Source organism: Rosa chinensis, chromosome 1 (genome assembly GCF_002994745.2).
Source record: "Rosa chinensis cultivar Old Blush chromosome 1, RchiOBHm-V2, whole genome shotgun sequence".
Taxonomy (NCBI): domain Eukaryota; kingdom Viridiplantae; phylum Streptophyta; class Magnoliopsida; order Rosales; family Rosaceae; genus Rosa; species Rosa chinensis.
The window spans coordinates 57,169,084-57,188,971 of record NC_037088.1 but is presented as its reverse complement, the minus strand read 5'-3'; the positions used below and the strand labels follow the sequence as shown (position 1 = coordinate 57,188,971).

The 19,888-nt window shown below is 40.1% G+C and overlaps 2 protein-coding genes and 1 pseudogene across 3 annotated transcripts; all 3 read right to left on the bottom strand.

Annotated features, from left to right (window-relative positions):
• Nucleotides 1-708: 708 nt before the first annotated feature.
• LOC121048758 (heat shock cognate 70 kDa protein-like) lies at nucleotides 709-17,547 on the bottom strand. 2 transcript variants are annotated; one of them, XM_040508970.1, is made up of 3 exons: nucleotides 17,514-17,547; nucleotides 1,265-2,639; nucleotides 709-1,146 (listed from the first exon to the last, which is right to left on the bottom strand). In XM_040508970.1, the coding sequence occupies exons 2-3, from the start codon at nucleotides 2,584-2,586 to the stop codon at nucleotides 1,143-1,145; spliced, it is 1,326 nt and encodes a 441-aa protein (XP_040364904.1). In that variant the 5' UTR covers nucleotides 2,587-2,639; nucleotides 17,514-17,547; the 3' UTR covers nucleotides 709-1,142. The 2 variants fall into 2 exon arrangements, with proteins under 2 accessions (XP_040364904.1, XP_024176962.1); XM_024321194.2 differs by lacking the exon at nucleotides 17,514-17,547 and adding an exon at nucleotides 2,869-3,451.
• LOC112170488 lies at nucleotides 5,592-10,451 on the bottom strand (annotated as a pseudogene).
• On the bottom strand, nucleotides 15,891-17,197 carry LOC112182680 (heat shock cognate 70 kDa protein-like). The gene has a single exon (XM_040508983.1). The coding sequence runs from the start codon at nucleotides 17,195-17,197 to the stop codon at nucleotides 16,025-16,027; it is 1,173 nt and encodes a 390-aa protein (XP_040364917.1). The 3' UTR covers nucleotides 15,891-16,024.
• Nucleotides 17,548-19,888: the final 2,341 nt, after the last annotated feature.

The window sequence follows — 19,888 nt, the reverse complement described above, 5'->3', positions numbered from 1 at the left end:
TATCTTGGATGTCTACAGAATAGACCCTAGTCGCTATATCTTTGGACAATGCAGAGATTATTGCTCTTCACGAAGTGGTTCGTGAATGTATATGGATTGGATCCATAATTACACATGTTTGAAACAATTGTGGTTTGAAGTCTAGCATAGATGAGCCTACGAGCATTTAGGATAATGCTGCTTGTTTTGAACAAATGAAGCAATGCTACATCAAAAGCGACATCACCAAGGATAATCAGCAACAACAAACTCTCCTCAAGATCAAAGTGAACTAGGTTCGATATGAGGACAGTGTGGCAGGCTTGCTCACTAAGTCATTGCCTAAATTCCACTTATGAGAAACATGTTAGTAGCATCGTTTGCGGAAGTTATCCAAACTTTCATGACCGTAGTCATCAAGGGGAGATGCAGACATTAGGGGGAGATGTCTACACATATGATCTCGAAACGTGAATGGTGTGTTGTGCTTTTTTTCCCCTTCGACCTAGGTTATTTTTGTCCCACTAGGTTTTTGTTACTCAGCAAGGTTTTTTTTAATGAGGCAACAAGAGGAGCACCACTTTTGGGCGACACAAGAGGGAGTGTTCAAGTAAATCCAAAATATGTGTCTGACCCAAACTCGAGGTTACTTGCTCTAGTTGAAATAAGGTTTATATTAGAGATATTCTCGGAGAATCTTAGGAGATATCCAATCAATGTACGATTATGTTTCCATGTTCAATTATATCTCTATGTCTTGTAATCCTCTCTATAAAGAGACCCATATTATCTCCCAATTCAGTTTCCTAAAACAATTAAAACTAAAACAAAAAAATGAATTCTGGGTTTAATGAACCCAGATGAACAATTGCGCATAACACCCCTTCCTTCTTCTTCTTCCTCTCTTTGAATCCACAGCTCCACCTCAACCAAACCCGCTTCAAATTCATATTAAGAGCATCAAAGCCACCGTCTTGGTCACATTACTTGGTATAAATGCAATAGAGTAAAGCTTAAAAGTAGTCCACATACAAGATAAAGATCCAGATCGATAGTCCACGGATCAACGAGCATCCAGGAACAGGAGTGTCCGATGACTGCCTCACTCCATATCTTTTAGTTGTGCACAGAAAAGAAAAGCAGAGATGGAGACGTACGTCCACTCACCTGTCATGGTAGAACAATTCAGAAATATAGCAAATTAAATCCGTCAATATGTTAAATTGATTTCATAACATATATCGTATTTCAGCCTTGGTCAGCATAAATAATTATCTTTTCTTACCTCATCTTCTCAATCCTTAATGTTCTTCTGTCACAAGCAATAGTAATCTCTTTTCTCTTGCCTGTAGATTTCTCTTCAGCAGAGACACTCAAGATACCATTTGCATCAATATCAAAGCAAACACTGAACTCAACAGCAGCCTTGGGAGCTGAAGGAAGGTCATGAAGGATAAATTCACCCAGAAGATTATTGTTTAAGGTTGTTTCACTCTCGCCCTCGAAGATAGTAAATGGGGCTGAAATTTGGTTGTCTTCGGAAGTGGCAAAAGTTTCGTTCTTTATGACTGGAATTCTAGTGTTTCTTGGTATCACAACAGCCATAATATCAGACTCCTCAGAAGTACGACTCCCAGTCCTAACCCCAAGGGACATTGGGGTGACATCCGTGAGAGTGAAGTCTTTAAGCTTTCCAATTCCATTTCCATTCCCATTCAAGACTGCTGCTTGAACAGCTGCACCATAAGCCACAGCCTCTTCAGGATTTATTCCTTTGCAAAGCTCCTTCCCTTTGAACACATCCTGCAATAGCTGCTGCACCCCGGGAATTCTAGAAGAGCCACCAATAAGAACAATATCATCGACACTGCTTGTGTCCATTTTAGCATCCCTCAAACACTTCCCCACTGGCTCCATACACTTTTTAAACAAATCCATGTTGATGTGTTCAAATTTGTCACGAGTAAATGTTATATAGAAATCAGTACTCGAGAACAAACAATCAATTTCAATGTCAACAGAGCAAGCAAATGAAAGCCTCTTCTTTGCCTTTTCACATTCATTTCTTATCCTCCTAAGAGCTCTGGTGTTACCACTGACGTCCAATTGATGCTTCCTCTTAAATTCCTCAACGCAATAATCCACCATTTTGTTATCAAAGTCTTCACCTCCGAGATGAGTGTCTCCAGCAGTGGCCTTCACTTCAAAAACATCATCCCCTATGTTAAGCAGCGACACATCTAAAGTACCACCGCCCAAATCAAATATTACCACATTTCTCTTGCTATACCAGCCAGCTTTCTTGTTAAGGCCATAAGCAATTGCTGCAGCAGTTGGTTCATTTATTATACGCATCACATTTAGGCCAGCGGTGGTACCTGCATCATATGTATCCTGCCGCTGTGAATTATTGAAATATGCAGGGACAGTGATAACTGCGTTCTTCACAGTTGAGCCGAGGTATGCCCCAGCAACCTCCCGCATCTTTGCAAGAACCATGGATGAGATTTCCTCTGCAGAAAATCTTTTTTCTTTACCCTCCTGGGTAACCACAATCATAGGCTTGTCCTCGGGACCCTTAGTAACCTTGAATGGCCAGAGCTTCATGTCATTTTGAACAGAAGCATCACTGAATCTCCTGCCAATCAACCTCTTTGCATCTACAAATTGGTCTCAAAATTAGAATCATCACCAAGAAATAGATCATATGATATAGCTTATAGGATGAAAAATCTAATACTAATCCAAATTCTCTCAGTACTAGTCTCTTACTCTGCCATGAATTAAGAACTCTATAAACAGTGAGTTAGAGACAAGAATGAAATAAGTTGCAATAATGAGAACGATGAGAGTAAATTGATTGTGGAAGTGGAGTACTGATATGTTTACCAAAAATAGTGTTGGCGGGGTTTCGGATAATCTGGTCAAGTGCTGCATCACCTACCAAGCTCTGTGTATCAGTGAAAGCAACACAAGAGGGAGTGGTCTTACTGCCCTGATCATTCACTATCACTTCAACATGATCGTTCTCCCACACCGCAACGCACGAGTTGGTTGTCCCTAAGTCAATCCCTATTGCATGACCCTCTCCTCCTCCGCCCATTCTCAGACCAAACAAGTTGAACACCTTTTTGCTTGCTAAAAAACTGAAGAAGAAGAAGAGAATGGCCCTTAACAACGCTTGGTTGATTTTTATCTAAAAAGAGCTTGAATTAAGTGATGCAATCGTTCTATGGGAATTTATTTAGGGTTCAGAGAGAGGAAGATGAAGTTGAAAAGACCCAAAAGAGTCGAGAAGGAGAGTAAAGCAGCAGTTTTTTATGACTCGGAGAGAGGAAGTTGTATGAAGAGGGAAATAAAAAAATAAAAAAGATGAGATCTTTGGGAAGATAAATAGAGAAGAAGATGTACTGAAAAATTATGACAACTTAAATTCCTAAAAGAGTTAAAAGACTTATTAATAGACCTGGCTTTGATCTTCAAAAGATTTGGACCAGCTCTTGTGGTTCTTTTCTTTTTCTTCAAGAGATGACTAGGTGTGTGCATCTTTTCTTTTGCCGAAAGGATTTTATCTATTCTTTACAGCTATACTATACTCTTTTCCACCTTTAAAAAGTCTTGGTCTTACTAGGTCTTTGATGAAGTCCTCACTCAAATTAAAGCTCCAACCTCGCACTCAGATCTCAAACCTTAAAAGTTTGATCATAAAGTAATGTAGTGGGATTCTTTAGATTGATCAAATGTTAGAAGACTGATCAATGGTACAATATAAGTGATGCCTACTAAGATTCAATGGCATTTCAGTATTACAGGCAGGGGTAAAAAAAGTCTGGGAAGTCTTGGCTAAATACATAAACATCTTAGTGCACCTTAAGAGCATATATGATGTTGGTCCGAGACCAATAAACCAATTGAAAATGAATCCACAAATTTTATGAAAACACTTATTAAAGATATCCACATAGTTATATTAGAACATTCAACTAGCACACTGCTTAAAAAGCATATTACATAAGAAAGTTTTCATTCAGAGTCTAAATATTCGACTCCCATAAAAAAGTTATGAAATCCAAAAGCATGACCATTATATCCCACCTTTACGTAGTTGCTCCTCCGAGAATGATATGCCAATCCCAGCTTTCTTCCCAAGGAAGACATTTGTGAGGACTGATTTGGACTGCAGAGACTCCTTCAACAGCTCCACCCCCTACCAAAGCAAAACAAAATACTGATCATCACTAGTATCAATCAATCAATTTATATAGGATTTTTCTCAGGTAAGGATATCCTTACCTAAGCTTATGGAACGGATTTCCAGTTTTTGGCCACTTTTCGATCACATATTCACATCTTAACCGTTTATTTTTTAGGTCCTAATGCATAGATCACTTCTGCAAATTTTCAGCCAAATTGATGATCGTTAAGGCATTCAAAACTGCAATTTACACGAACGAACCGAATCTGTCGAACCGGAACTGTTCGTGTTCATTGTTGTAAATTGCAGTTTTGAATGCCTTAACGATCATCAATTTGGCTGAAATTTTGCAGAGATGATCTATACATTAGGACCTAAAAACGGAACGGTTAAGATGTGAATATGTGATCGAAAAGTGGCCAAAAACTGGAAATCCGTACTTAAGCTTAGGTAAGGACGTTCTTAGCCAAGAAGGACTATATATATATATAGAAGAGGCAAATGATTTCAATATTACAAGTAAAATGCCCAAGCATAAACCATTGACTAGTGGACTGAACATGCACACAGATACTTTTGTGCTCAAGTAATTAGCAGTTGAAAAATGAAACAAACCCTATTCTGGTAACTCAACCGTTGACTTGAGCATAATTCTGCAGAACAAAATTGAAGGCTATTAATACCCAAAATACAAGATCCTTTACTTATGTAATGATCTGTATTCTATGTTGCACTAATTTAAAAAGAAAAACAAATTAGTGAGAGGTGCACAGAAACCTACCAAGCGTACCAGCTCAGAGAGGGATGAGGAAGAGAGGTGGGGATGTTGACCATTAGAGTTGGAAACAGATCAGCATTTTGGTATTTTCCATGTGTAGCAGCAACGCAACTCCTCTGAAAAATCATGGTCCTCTCTGACCGATCTCCCAAGGAAGCTATAAAAAAAAATTACATAAGAAAAGTGTCAACTTCTTGCCAAAAGTAAATATCAAAGAAAGTGGCACCAGAAAAAGAGTTCAGCTTCATTAACTTACAGTACGACGAGTACTCCACACAAGTGTGTGACACCTTGATTGAAGCTCCTCACTAAGATTTTGACTCAAGACTGCAACATGAGCACAGCCTTGTGTATCTCCTTCCACTTGAAGACATTCCATTCTTGAAGAGTGTCCTAAACAACCGATGCTTTCCACTATTGAACTACACTGCAGATTGGCCATAGACATTAATTGTGAAGCAGATACTTATACTGTAAGAAGCAAAATGACATCTCATAACACATGAAACAACCAAACCAACAAAGGATTGCTGGTTGCCTCCCTCCATCAAGTCACTCATTCATTACCAAACAAAACAAAGGAGGCATGCCCTCATGGATTCACTAATTCACAGCAATAATAGCACAATATTAGAAATACAAATGAAACATAATTCAGTAATATGTTAATAAACTCATATTTCTCCTCGCTTCCATTATTCAATTAAATTACCAGTTCAGTGTAGAACATTCATATTCTAGTACAATATTCAGATAAGTTCATCAAGCCTTGCATAAAACTTGAAGATATGGGGAAAACCCTTAAAATATCAGAACCATCAATTTATTCATATGCAAGTCATTTTCCTTCCAGTACTGCGGCATAAATTATGCCTTCTTACTTCATGCCATCAGTTTCTTCACAATTTATTAGTGATGATTGTAATCTTTTTCTTCTAGCCAGTGCCCCTGTCCTCGGCTGAGACAGTCAGGATACCATTTGCATCAATATCAAAGCAAAGTTCGAAGAAAACTACACCTGCAGGTGCTGGAGGAATGCCATCCATACAAAATTTACCCAAAAAGTTATTATCTAAGGTTGTTGAACTCTCACCCTCATAAATTGAGAATGGAACTGAATCCTGGTTGTCAATGGAAGTTTTCAAAATAATTCCATTCTTTTTGGCGGGGATTCTGGTGTTTCTTGGAAGAACAAACCACATAAAATGTGGGTCACCAAAATTATTAGTCTCCACTCCAAGTGATAGAGGGATGATATCCATGAGAGTAAAACCTTTAAGCTTCTCATTTCCATTCCCACTCAAGACTACAGCTTGAACTGCAGCACCATATGCTATAGCCTCATCAGGATTAATTCCCTTGCATAGCTCCTTCCCCTTGAACAAATCCTGTAGTAACTGCTGCACTTTGCGAATTCTAGAAGATCCACCAGCAAGAACAACATCGTCAACACAGTTTACATCCATCTTAGCATCCCTCAAACAATTCTCGACAGGTTTCATACATTTGTTGAAGAAATCAATATTGAGTTGTTCAAATTTAGCACAGGTAATAGTTGCGTAGAAATCATTCTCTTTATCCAAACAGTCAATTTCAATGCCTGTTGTAGTCGTAGATGAAAGCCTCCTCTTTGCCTTCTCGCAATCGTTTCTTAACCGCCTAAGAGCTCTAGCATTTCCAATAAGGTCCACCTTATGCTTCCTCTCGAATTGCTCTACACAGTAATTCACCATTCTGTTATCAAAGTCTCCACCTCCAAGATGAGTCACTCCCGCCATGGCTTTAACTTCAAAAACACCATCACATTTACTCAGTAGTGACACATCTAAAGTACCGCCACCTAAATCAAATATCAGCACATTTTTCTTCCTATACCCACCAGCCTTCTTGTCAATGCCATATGCAATAGCTGCCGCAGTTGGCTCATTGATGATGCGCATCACATTTAGGTCTGCAGTGGCACCTGCATCTTTTGTAGCCTGACGTTGAGAGTTAGTGAAGTAAGCAGGGACAGTGAAAACAGCATTCGTCACATTTGATCTGAGGTAGGCTTCAGCATTCTTCCGCATCTTTGTGAGAACCATGAATGAGATTTCTTCAGCAGCAAACTTCTTTATTTGCCCCTCGTGGTTAACCACAATCATAGGCTTATCATCAGGACCTTGAATGGCCAGAGTTTCAAATCACTTTGAACAGTGACATCAGTGAATTTCCTGCCAACTAACCTCTTTGCATCTGCAAATTTTACTGAACCATATTGATGCGATTTTAGATTATATCACTAAAAATATCCTACTTTTACTGAACCATACTCTATGAAAATATGTTAACCTGATATAGTTAGTTAGAGTTGAGTACGTGTACTACCGAACAAATAGGGAAACACTCTCTCCTTCAATGAACCAAAGATGAAACTTAAGACATAAAACTTTGAGCTCCTAAAACCTCAACCTTCTTTTATCAGGACATAAAAAAGCTTTGATTAATTATACTAAAGTTGACCGAACCCCCAAATTTTTATAATCCTAACCCATTTGCCTATCCAGCACACGTTCGGTAGCTATATATCAGATCAAAGAGAAAGCAGTCAAAACTCAAAACTTTAAAAAGATATCCACAAAGCAACAATTGAACAAATGAGAAAATTGAAAAAAAATTGGTGGTCTGAGAAGATAATAATCCTATCAAAGATTGAGTTGGTAGGGTTCCTCAGGATTTGGTTAAATGCTGCATCACCAATTAAGCTCTCAGTGTCAGTGAATGCAACATAAGATGGTGTTTCGTCCTGTTTCCCTGATCGTTCACTATGATCTCTACATAATCCTGTTCCTGCTCCCACACGGCCACACATGAATACGTCGTCCCCAGATCAATCCCAATTGCATGGCCTTCAGCTCAAGGACTTGAAGAAAAAAAGAAAAAAACAATAAAATGAACAACAAAATTAAACTACTGCTGCGATCAACACCTGTGGAAGATATATAAAGTGCCTGTGCACCAAGTCAATGAGGGAAAACGTCCAAGTCAAATTGCAGAACTCGTCCAAGTTTTAAAGAAAAATCATTTGTTTATGCTATGAATTAATAGGAGAGTTTGCACAGTTTAGTTTCGTTGTTTCTAAAACGAGAAATGATATGTAACAACAGTTCTGAACATGCACCCAGAGACTTTGCTGCCTAAATTATTAGAAGAAAAAAATATAATGGTGTTATAGAGCTACTTAAATTTATAGAAAATTACTCACAAGTGTCATTTTAAAACTTTAATTAGTTATAAAGCCACCTAGTATTTTTTGTACAAATAAGGCCACTTTCATCTTCAATTTATTTTTGTCTTGACTATTTTGCCCCTCTACAAACAAAACAAACAGTCTCTCTCTCTCTCTCTCAAATCAAAACAGTTTCTCTCTCCCTCTCTAAAATCCAACTGCAATTCTCTCCCTCCCTCACTCTCTCAGCCATGAATCGTCGTGCAGAACCACCCACAGGTCCTCGCCGAACCTGTCCGAGCCATTCCGCATGCACCTAATACCGAAGCCTTAGCCCAAATTCAAGACTAGCGGATCAACAACTCCAAATCTCACAGAATCAATTGGATCTCCCATATCCGTTCGACTCCGCCGTTGTCTCTCTCCGCCGACTCCGGTCTCCCACATATCACTGTCGCCGGAGTCACTGGCTTACACACTACTGTTTAGTAGCCAAACAGATCTCGAAGCTCATGAGCTATTGAGACGATGAGTGCTCTCTCTCTGACCTCCTCTTTGATTATTTCTGCAAATTTCAATTTCCTCCTTTAGATTTCTGAGTAGCCAAACAGATCTCGAAGCTCATGAGCTATTGAGACGATGAGTGCTCTCTCTCTGACCTCCTCTTTGATTATTTCTGCAAATTTCAATTTCCTCCTTCAGATTTCTGAGTAGCCAAACAGATCTCGAAGCTCATGAGCTATTGAGACGATGAATCTCTTCGCTGTTTGGCTGCCAAGAAACTGAACCGATGTCTTTTTCAGTTTTTGATCGAATTTTCGGTTTTCTAAGCTGGAGCTTGATTCGAGTCGATCAGCTCAGAAATCCGATTATGTTTGGATTTCTAGTAGAATCGAACAAATCATGTGTGGATTTTTTGTTTTGATTTTCGCGTTTGAATTTTTGCAGGTTTGATTCGATTAGAAATGTCGAGTGTAACAGCTTGCGTTCGGTTCAGGCCTTTGAGCTCCAAAGAGAGGAGATCACGGTGACTCGATCTGCATTCACTGCGTAGATTCGCAGACTTTCGTCTTCAAGGTTTTCTGTTCTTGCTAATTTAGGCATTAATCGTTATATTAATTCATGTAATACGCTGCTAATGTGCTTCCGTAATTTTTTTTTTTTTGATGAATGTGAATTTTTCTATGGTAGTAGCTTTTGATATTTGTGATAGTAGGTTTTTGTGTTGGTCAGTGTAGTTTTTGTTCTACTTGATAGTAGCTTTTGGTGATAGTGAGAGTAGCTTTAATTACTGGTGAGAGTAGTTTTTTTTGTTGCTGGTGAAAGTAGTTTTTTGTGTCGGTGACAGTAGCTTTTTGTGTTGGTGAAAGTAGCTTTAGATTTTGGTGAAAGTAGTTTTTTTTTTTGTTGGTGAAAGTAGTTTTTTTTGTCGGTGACAATAGCTTTTTGTGTTGGTGAAAGTAGCTTTAGATTTTGGGGAGCGTACCATTTGTTGCTGGTGACAGTAGCTTTTGTGACATCGCCGGAGGTCGCCGGAAATCTCACCACAGTAGCTTTTATTGCTAGTGACAACTTTTGATTTTGGGGAGAATATATTTTGTTATTGACAGTAGCTTTTGTTGCTAGTGACAGTAGTTTTTGTGAGCTCGCCGGAAATCTCACCAGAGTAGCTTTTGTTGCTAGCAACAGTAGCTTTTGGTGTTTGTGACAGTAGCTTTGTGGTCGCCGGAGACCCGTCGGAGTTCGCCGGAAGTTGGTCGGAGTTGACCGGAGACCCGCCGGGATTGACCGGAGACCTCTCCGGAGAAGAGAGAGAGAATGATTGTTGACTTTGTACTTTAGTGGCATTTATGTAAATATGTTGGTTTTTAATATCTAAAATATAACACTCTTTTTAATCTAGTGGCCTTATGAGGGAAAAAACTAGTTGGTGGCCTTATGGCTAAAGAAACCTTCAAAGATGCACTTATATGTAATTAACCCTTAAATTTATAATGATTACTACCCAACTCTGACAACTCAACCATTGACTTACACAACTTCATTTGTTCTGCAAAATAACAAGAACTACCCAAAATACAAGATCCATTGATTCTGTGCCTATAATTTTTAATCTATGCCCCATTTATTTAGAAACAAAAAACCAAGTCAAATGCATACAGAAACCTGTCCAAGCTTACCAGCTGAGAGATGCATTTGGGAAAGATAGGGTTGGAAATGGACAAGCAATTTGTTGTCTGATGTAAATGTCAGAGAAATCTCGCTCCTGCGTGACCGATTTCCCAATGTAGCTGTAAACGGAATTTACATAAGAAAAATGTAAACTTGTTTTATAAACAAAATAACAACAAACAACTGCAGAGGAAGGTGGCTTATGCTCAGAGCTTCACTAACTTGTACTACTAGCACTACCCTGAAATGAAAACAGGGTGACGTTGAAGAAAATCTCCTCGATTAGACTTCCACTAAAGACTGCAGTTTGAAGACATTCTTGAATATATTGAAAGAATGAGAAAGATGATATTGCGTTGATACATTGTCGATTACATACAGATTACATATAGAGGGTACAAACCTATTCATAAGGTAACTAATCTCACTTATCCTATAATCAAGCTATAATAAAGGAATACAAAAGTAACGGATATCTACAGATCATACAGAGGATATTTAGGATTACTTTCTTAACATGATTGATTTCCTAACACTCCCCCTCAAGTTGGAGAGTGAATGTCTCTAACTCCCAACTTGCCAACCATAGGAATGAAGATTTCCTTTCCCAAAGCTTTGGTGAAAACGTCTGCCAATTGATGTGTAGAACCCACAAACTTCGTGACAACAGATCCATCTTGTATCTTATCTCTTATATAGTGACAGTCCATTTCAATGTGTCGAGTCCGCTCATGAAAGACAGGATTTGCTGCAATGTGCAGCGCTGCTTTATTATCACAATATAGAAGAGCTGGTTCTTGATGCAATACTCCCAAATCCTTGAGAAGATATCGAAGCCATGTGAGTTCACAACAAGCACCAGTCATTGCTCGATATTCTGCTTCAGCTGAAGAAAGGGAAACAGTTTTCTGTCGCTTTGATCTCCATGAAACCAATGAGGGACCAAGAAAGACACAATAACCTGAGGTGGATCTCCTAGTAATTGGACAACCTGCCCAATCAGAATCACAGAAAGCACGCAATCTAAAATCACTTTTAGAAGAAAAGAACAATCCTTGACCTGGTGCCTTCTTAATATACCGGACAACACGCAAAGCTGCTTCCATATGCAGCTTTCGTGGCTGATGCATGAACCTGCTTAGTACATGTACCGAATATGTAATGTCTGGTCTCGAAACTGTAAGATATATTAATCTCCCAACAAGTCTTCGGTAACGAGCTGGATCTTTTAGCAAGTCACTTTTGTCAGACAATTTTAAACCTCTTTCCATAGGGCTGTCAGCAGGGGCTGCGCCTATTAACCCTGCATCCTTGACAATTTCTAATGCATATTTACGTTGAGAGATAAAGATCCCATTGCTAGAGGTTGAAACCTCAATACCAAGAAAATATTTCAAGTCTCCTAGATCTTTAATACGGAAATGGGAATGGAGGAAATTCTTAAGTGCAGCAATACTCACTGGATCATTTCCGGTAATTAAAATATCATCAACATAAATTAGGAGAGCAGTAAAGGACTTGCCGTGTTTCTTGGTGAACAAAGAGTAGTCAGCTCTTGATTGTACATATCCGGCAGACTGAATAGGCTCTGAGAATTTAGCAAACCACTGACGGGACGCCTGCTTTAGGCCATACAACGACTTGTGGAGTCGGCAGACTAAGTGTTCCTCCCCCTGTCGCCGAAGCCCTGGCGGAGGAGACATATAGATTTCTTCCTCAAGATCGCCGTGCAAGAAAGCATTGTTGATGTCCAACTGGTGAAGAGACCAGCCACGAGCTGCTGCCAAAGCAAGGAGACATCGAACAGAGATAATCTTGGCAGTGGGAGAAAAAGTGTCTTGATAATCAACACCCTCCAGCTGCGTAAATCCTTTGGCAACTAAGCGAGCTTTGTATCATTCGACGGAACCATCAGCCCGATGTTTAATTTTATAAACCCATCGACAATCAATTGGGGTCTTACCAAGCGGAAGAGGAGTGAGAGTCCAGGTTCCGTTGTCTTGGAGAGCTTGCAATTCAGACTGCATCGCCTCTTGCCATGCCGGATAGGAGATAGCCTCAGAATAGGAACGGGGCTCGGTGGTGTGACTGATTTGAGCAAGGAAAGATTGGTGTGCAGGCGTACATCGGTGATACGAAACATAATTGCAGAGGGGATAGCGGGTGCCGCTGGTTGGACCTGGAAACAATGAGGATAACTGATCGGAGCGGGGAAGCGTGACCTGTGAGACTATATAATCCCGGAATTTGACCGGAGGAGCAGTGGTCCGGCTGGAGCGACGAAGGGGCTCTGCTACTGGTGGGTCGGGCACGGGCAAAGGAAGAGTGGCTGGTGGAGGAGAATGGGAGGCGGGGTGGTCGGAAGTCGATGAGTGGGTGAGTGGGTCTGGTGGTGCTGGGGTTGTGGGACGGCGAGCATAGGTGCGAAGGGGTGGAGGAGGAGAGGACGGGGGCGCGAGGTCAACGGTTTCTGGGGCGATGGACTGGGAAGAAGAGGAAGACGTGGCTGGGAGATCGGAATGGGTAGAAGGCGCCGGAGAGAGTGCCGGCAAGGATGAGGCGGGTACGGGTTGGTCTGGTATAGGGTCAATTGCAGAAATTGCAGATGGTGGAACGGCTGGAAGATGGGATGGGGTCGAAGGGGTCTGAGAAGTAACTGGGATTGGAGAGTCAACGTTGGAAGGAGTTGGGTCAGGGATTAAAGTTGGAATTGGGCCTGAAGGGGTCCCCAAAGTAGGGAAAACTGAATTGGGCTCAACAGAGGCATAAGGAAAAATGGTTTCGTGAAAGATGACGTCTCGACTAGTAAAGATTCGTCTAGTCGACAAATCAAACAATTTGTAAGCTTTTTGCCCAGCAGGATAACCAATGAAGATGCACTTGATGGAACGAGGAGAAAATTTATGAACAACACGAGGATTTGTAGCGTAAGCTAAACAACCAATGGTCCGAAGGTGAGAAAAAGAAGGGATTTTATTGTAAAGGCGTTCAAAAGGAGTTTGAAAAGAAAGAAGAGGAGTTGGAAGACGATTGATGATATGAATGGCAGAAAGAACGCACTCTCCCCAAAATTGTGTAGGGAGGTGAGCATGAAATTTCAAAGCCCGTGCAACTTGCAAAATGTGGCGATGTTTGCGTTCCACTACCCCATTCTGTTGAGGCGTGTAAACACAGGAATGTTGGAAAATAACACCATTATCCTTGAAGAAAGATTGGAGTGAGAGAAATTCAGCACCATTGTCACTTCGAAAAGTCTTAATATGTGATGAAAATTGAGTAGACACATAGCGAAAAAAATGCTTCAAAAGTGATTGTGTTTCACTTTTGTGTCTCATTAAGAATATCCAAGTAAAACGAGTATAATCATCAACGATAGTTAGAAAGTAATGAGCACCAGAAAGAGAAGAGTGTTTATATCGACCCCAAATATCACAATGGATTAAATCAAACGGTTTTTCAGATGAAATGGAACTAACACCAAATGGCAAGCGATGTTGCTTAGCCAAAGGACAAATAGGGCAAGCATCGATAGGCTGAACTGAAAGATTTAAGAAATTCTTAGCAATGAATTTTAACGGGGAATGAGAAACATGACCTAAACGGCTATGCCAGAGATTAGTAGAGGAGGTTGTGAGGTTGCAGGCTGGTAGATGGTTTGGTGATGAATTGGAATTGGTCAAGGTTTTCTTCGTTGCCAATGCTACTAAGTAGTATAATCCATCACGCTGCTTACCCAAACCAATCATCCTCCTTGTAGCCAGATCCTGCAAAACACACCAATATGGGAAAAATGTCACTGAACAATTCAAGCCCCTTGTCAGACGACTGACCGATAATAGATCAACTTTGAATGTAGGCACACATAATACATCACGCAGATAATACACAGAATTTAGAGGCAATGATCCTTTTGCAACAATATTAGCCTTCTCTCCGCTAGGTAATAACACAGGAGGCAATGAACAATTTTTACTTTTATGAGAAAATAATTTTGGAGATGAAGAGATGTGATCCGTCGCCCCGCTGTCAATGATCCAGTTGCGGGAAGCGATCTTAGATAAACCTGGTTTAGTTACAGCAGCGTTGGCTTGTGAATTAGACTGATTGGGCTTGCTGCTCCTAACAACGACGGTAGCTGAATGTGATTGAGGACTAAAAGAATCATCAGATACTTTGTGATTCAAAATAGCCAAAACTTGTTGAAGTTGTTGCTCAGAGAGAGGACTGCAACCGGAGGAACCGTTTTGCCGATTAGATTGGTTTGGTCGATTATGTTGGTTGAACACTATCACCAAGACCGGATGATCAGAATGATCAATGAAAAATGATCTGAATTTTTGATTTCCCATGGAAACGAGATTAAGGATTGTTGTACGAGATATAGAGTACAACGTAATGAGAAGAAAATTCGTTGCACGAAAGATAAGGTGCAGCGGCTATGGAGTCAGGATTTTAGTCCTGCTCTGATACCATGAAAGAATGAGAAAGATGATATTGCATTGATACATTGTCGATTACATACAGATTACATATAGAGGGTACAAACCTATTCATAAGGTAACTAATCTCACTTATCCTATAATCAAGCTATAATAAAGGAATACAAAAGTAACGGATATCTACAGATCATACAGAGGATATTTAGGATTACTTTCTTAACATGATTGATTTCCTAACATATATAGCTGTCACACCTCGAGAATTTATAAACAGAAATGGACAGCTTATGTCCATGTTAGCACCTTGATCGTTTCTCTACAGGTTGCACATGCTAGCAGAAACATTTTAAGCTAACAGAATAACAAGGTTAGCTCTGCTAATAAAAGAATGGGCGACCGGGCTACCATTCAAGTTACTTGGGGTAATACCATCATGCAAACATAAACTATCAATTAACTGTACTGTAATGAAAGAAATATTTACTAAGGTACAGTTGGTGATGACATGAATTGAACAAATACTTCATACTTGGTGGTTTGGTACCATGAGTTCTACATGTGATATGAGTGTAAATTGCATTTATGATGTGGGATGCTTTACAAAAATCACATCAACATTTCTATGCTATTCACATTTATAGATTTTCTTTTTCTTTTATTTCTTCACAGTACTTCGTCTCCTTTAGATTCCAAAAGAGTCAAATTAGACTTGGCAACAATTCTTGTCAAATAGTATATCAATTAAGGATACTAATCCTAATCCTACAGTGAAGCATGTTATCAGAGCAATAAGGACTCAGTATACTGTTGAGTATCAATGCTCATGCATTGAGTTGTCATAAAATTACAGAATTCAAATACATGATTACTTTGATAATTTTAGTACTCCAGTACTCAACCAGGGATATCTATTAGCATAACAAGGCAAGTCTATTAACAAAAGGGACCATCACAGCAAAAGAAGATCGTCCACCTACTGCCTCACTTGATCACCAAATGGAGACTTCAGCTCACCTGGAATAAGTAAAACAACTTAGGAACATAGCAAAGCCCACAAAACATGAAATTGATTCTATAGTATATGTATGATATTTCAGCCTTATCATATCTTACCTCATCTTCTCAATTCTTAAAGTTCTTCTGTCACTAGTAACTGTAATCCCTTCTTTCTAGCCGGTAGATTTCTCCTCAGCAGAAACCCTCAAGATACCATTCGCATCAATATCAAAGCAAACATTGAAGTTTACTGCACGCTAGGGAGCTGGAGGAAGGTCGTGGAGGCTAAAGCTACCCAAGAGATTATTCTCTAATGCTGTTTCACTCTCGCCCTCAAAACTATCAAACACACATGAAATTTGGTTGTCTTTGGAAGTATCAAAAGTTTTGCTCTTTATGATGGGAATCCTAGTGTGTCTCGGAATCACGACACACATATTATTACTATTAGGTCTCTCAGTCCTAACCCCAAGGGACATTGGGGTGACATCCATGAGAGTGAAATCTTTAAGCTTTCCAGTTCCATTTCCATTCCCATTCAAGACTGCTGCTTGAACAGCTGCACAATAAGCCACAGCATCTTCACGATTTATTCCTTTGCAAAGCTCCTTCCCTTTGAACACATCCTGCAATAGCTGCTGCACCCTGGGAATTCTAGAAGAGCCTCCAATAAGAACAATATCATCGACACTGCTTGTATCCATTTTAGCATCCCCCAAACACTTCTCCACTGGCTCCATACACTTGTTAAACAAATCCATGTTGATGTGTTCAAATTTGTCACGAGTAAATGTTATATAGAAATCAGTACTCGAGAACAAACAATCAATTTCAATGTCAACAGAACAAGCAAATGAAAGCCTCTTCTTTGCCTTTTCACATGCATTTCTTATCCTCATTAGCGCTCTGGTGTTACCACTGACGTCCAATTGATGCTTCCTCTTAAATTCCTCAACGCAATAATTCACCATTTTGTTATCAAAGTCTTCACCTCCGAGATGAGTGTCTCCAGAAGTGGCCTTCACTTCAAAAACATCACCCCCTATGCTAAGCAGCGACACATCTAAAGTACCACCTCCCAAATCAAATATTACCACATTTCTCTTGCTATACCAGCCAGTTTTCTTGTTAAGGCCATAAGCAATTGCTGCGGCAGTTGGTTCATTTATTATACGCATCACATTTAGGCCAGCGGTAGTACCTGCCTTATATGTAGCCCGCCGCTGTGAATTATTGAAGTATGCAGGGACAGTGATAACTGCGTTCTTCACAGTTGAGCCGAGGTAGGCCTCAGCAACCTCCCGCATCTTTGAAAGAACCATGGATGAGATATCCTCTGCAGCAAATCTTTTTTCTTTACCCTCCTGGGTAACCACAATCATAGGCTTGTCCTCCGAACCTTTTGTAACCTTGAATGGCCAGAGCTTCATGTCATTTTGGACACAAGCATCACTGCCAATTAACCTCTTTGCATCTACAAATTGGTTTCAAACTATAATCATCACCATGAAATAGATCATATGATATAGCTTATATGAACATCAGTCATTAACTATATTATTAACTTCTGTTACATATATGACGAAAAATCTAATACTAATTCAAATTCTTTCAGTACTAGTCTCTTACTCTGCCATGAATTAAGAACTCTGTAAATAGTGAGTTATAGACAAGAATGAAATAAGTTGCAATAATGAGAACAAGGAGAGTAAATTGATTGTGTAAGTGGAGTACTGATGGGTTTACCAAAAATGGTGTTGGCGGGGTTTCGGATAATCTGGTCAAGACCCTCTCCTCCTCCGCCCATTCTCAGACCAAACAAGTTGAACACATTTTTGCTTGCTCAAAAACTGAAGAAGAAGAAGAGAATGGCCCTCTACAAGGGTTGGTTGATTTTTATATAACAAGAGCTGTATTAAGTGATGCAGAGTCAGAGTCGTGTTGGGTTCACAGAGAGGAAGATGAAGTTGAAAAGAGTCAAGAAGGAGAGTAAAGCAGCAGTAATTATGACTTACAGAGAGGAAGTTTGATGAAGAGAGAAATAAAATAAAACAAAGATGAGAGCTTTGGGAGATAGAGAGAGAGAGAGACTTGAGAAAAGAGAGATTTTTTGCAAGGTTCTATACGCAAGGGGAAAAGCCAGAGCCTTCCGAGTTCTGACGCTGATGTGATTTAAACCCATTTGTAGTGGGATATAGTTGTCTGGCTTCTTCTTCTTCTTTTTTAAATGATTTGAACCCATTTTTAAGTAGAAGTCTAGAACAATTACTCGTCTGTCCCGAGGGTATATAACGGTCTATTCTGGCTTGATTCAAAAAAAAAAATTACTCGTCTGTCCAGTACCCATGATCTCTACTCTCATTGCTACTGCCATGACTCATGAACAGTCAGCGCATTGGTCCAAAACTTGTTGGTGATGATTTTATGATTAGCCTGGAGAAAGTCTTCAATCAATAAGTAGCAAAGCAAAGTTTTTTTTTTTGAATCCAACAATGTCAACTCTTTATTAAATAGAAAGAAATTACACAGTACAGAAATCTGCTATGACAGCAGCTATAAGAAACGCAGGAGCAATAAAATAAAATTGAGCCTCACCAAGACCACAAGCTCGTGTAGCCAACTGATGTGCTACTCTATTGCCTTGACGACCAACATGACACACCTGCATACCAGGCTGACCTTCCAGAAGGACCCCCACATCCTCGTAAATCCTGCCCAGTGCAGAAGTATTGGCCGAGTTGCAGGCCTAGGGATGACAAAAATCCCTAGTGGGGAGGAGCTCCATTGGATACCCGCCCCTAATGGGGGAGAATTCGGGGACAAATGGGGAATGGGGATGGGGATCCCCAATCCCCGCTATCTAAGATTGGGGATGGGGCGGGGATGGTATTGTGATCCCCATCCCCAAACCCGCCCCAATAATATATACATATGGTTAACTTATATATATTTTTTAATTTATTTTTTATAATATAAATCAGAAATATATACATTAATGGCTACACTTTTACTTTAACAGTGTTTTGATTTTTGCACTCACTGAATTATGATTTATGAATTTAATCATATTTTAAATTTATTTGTTGTAGATTTTGATTTTTAAAAAGGCAAATATGAGAAAAAATTATTTTATTTATTAAATTCTTATTGGGGATTTGGGGCGGGTTTGGAGGTTTAGTCCCCAATAGGGATGGGGACGGGAAATCCCCAATATATTTTTATTGGGGGTTGGGGCAGGGATGCGGGTAGAAAATGACCTCGGGGATGGGGATGGTATTGTGATCTTCATCCCCAACCCGCCCCATTGCCATCCCTATGCAGGCCATAAGTTGCCGGTGCACCTCCATAGCATCAGTCTCCAAGAGTGCTGGACCAAAGCCATAATTGCGAGCGAATTCCAAAGCATGGAGGCATGCCAACACCTCCGCATGTTCAGGAGAAATCAAACCACGCAAAGGACACGACCCCCCTGCCAACATAGTACCCCATTAATCCCTGATCGCAAAACACAATCGACCTGCACTAGTTTGATGATGGAAGGCTCCATCCACATTTATTTTCAGAAAACCTACTAGTGGGGCAACCCACCGAACTGCCCTTGAAGTAGCAATACGCCTGCGGGGAGGCATCAAGTTATGAAACCGAAATTCCTGTAAACGGGATATCAATCCCAAACACACATCACCGGCCTCCCTTCTTTTCTGTTTCCAGACCCTGTCATTTTGTTCCTTCCATACTTCCCAAAGCAAAAACAACAATTCCCCAAACTGAAGAGAAGAAAGAGCTTGGGCACACCGCTGCAACCAACAAAGAACATCCCCATACGCGATCTTAGGATCATAGCATACCAGTTGAAGGACAACATTGGTTTGCACTACCGATTTTGTGAACTGACACTCCCTACAAAGATGGAGCGTCGTTTCATTATGAGCAGCACATAGCACACACTCCTGAGAGTCCAACACAACCCTCCTCGTAGCCACACTGCCTAAAGATGGCAGAATGTCAAGGCACACTCGTCACATATGTATCTTTGCTTTGTTCGGTATAGCCACCTTCCAAAACTTCTTCCATAAAGCACTCCCCACCGGCAAAGGCAAAGGGCAAAAACTTGAGGAATG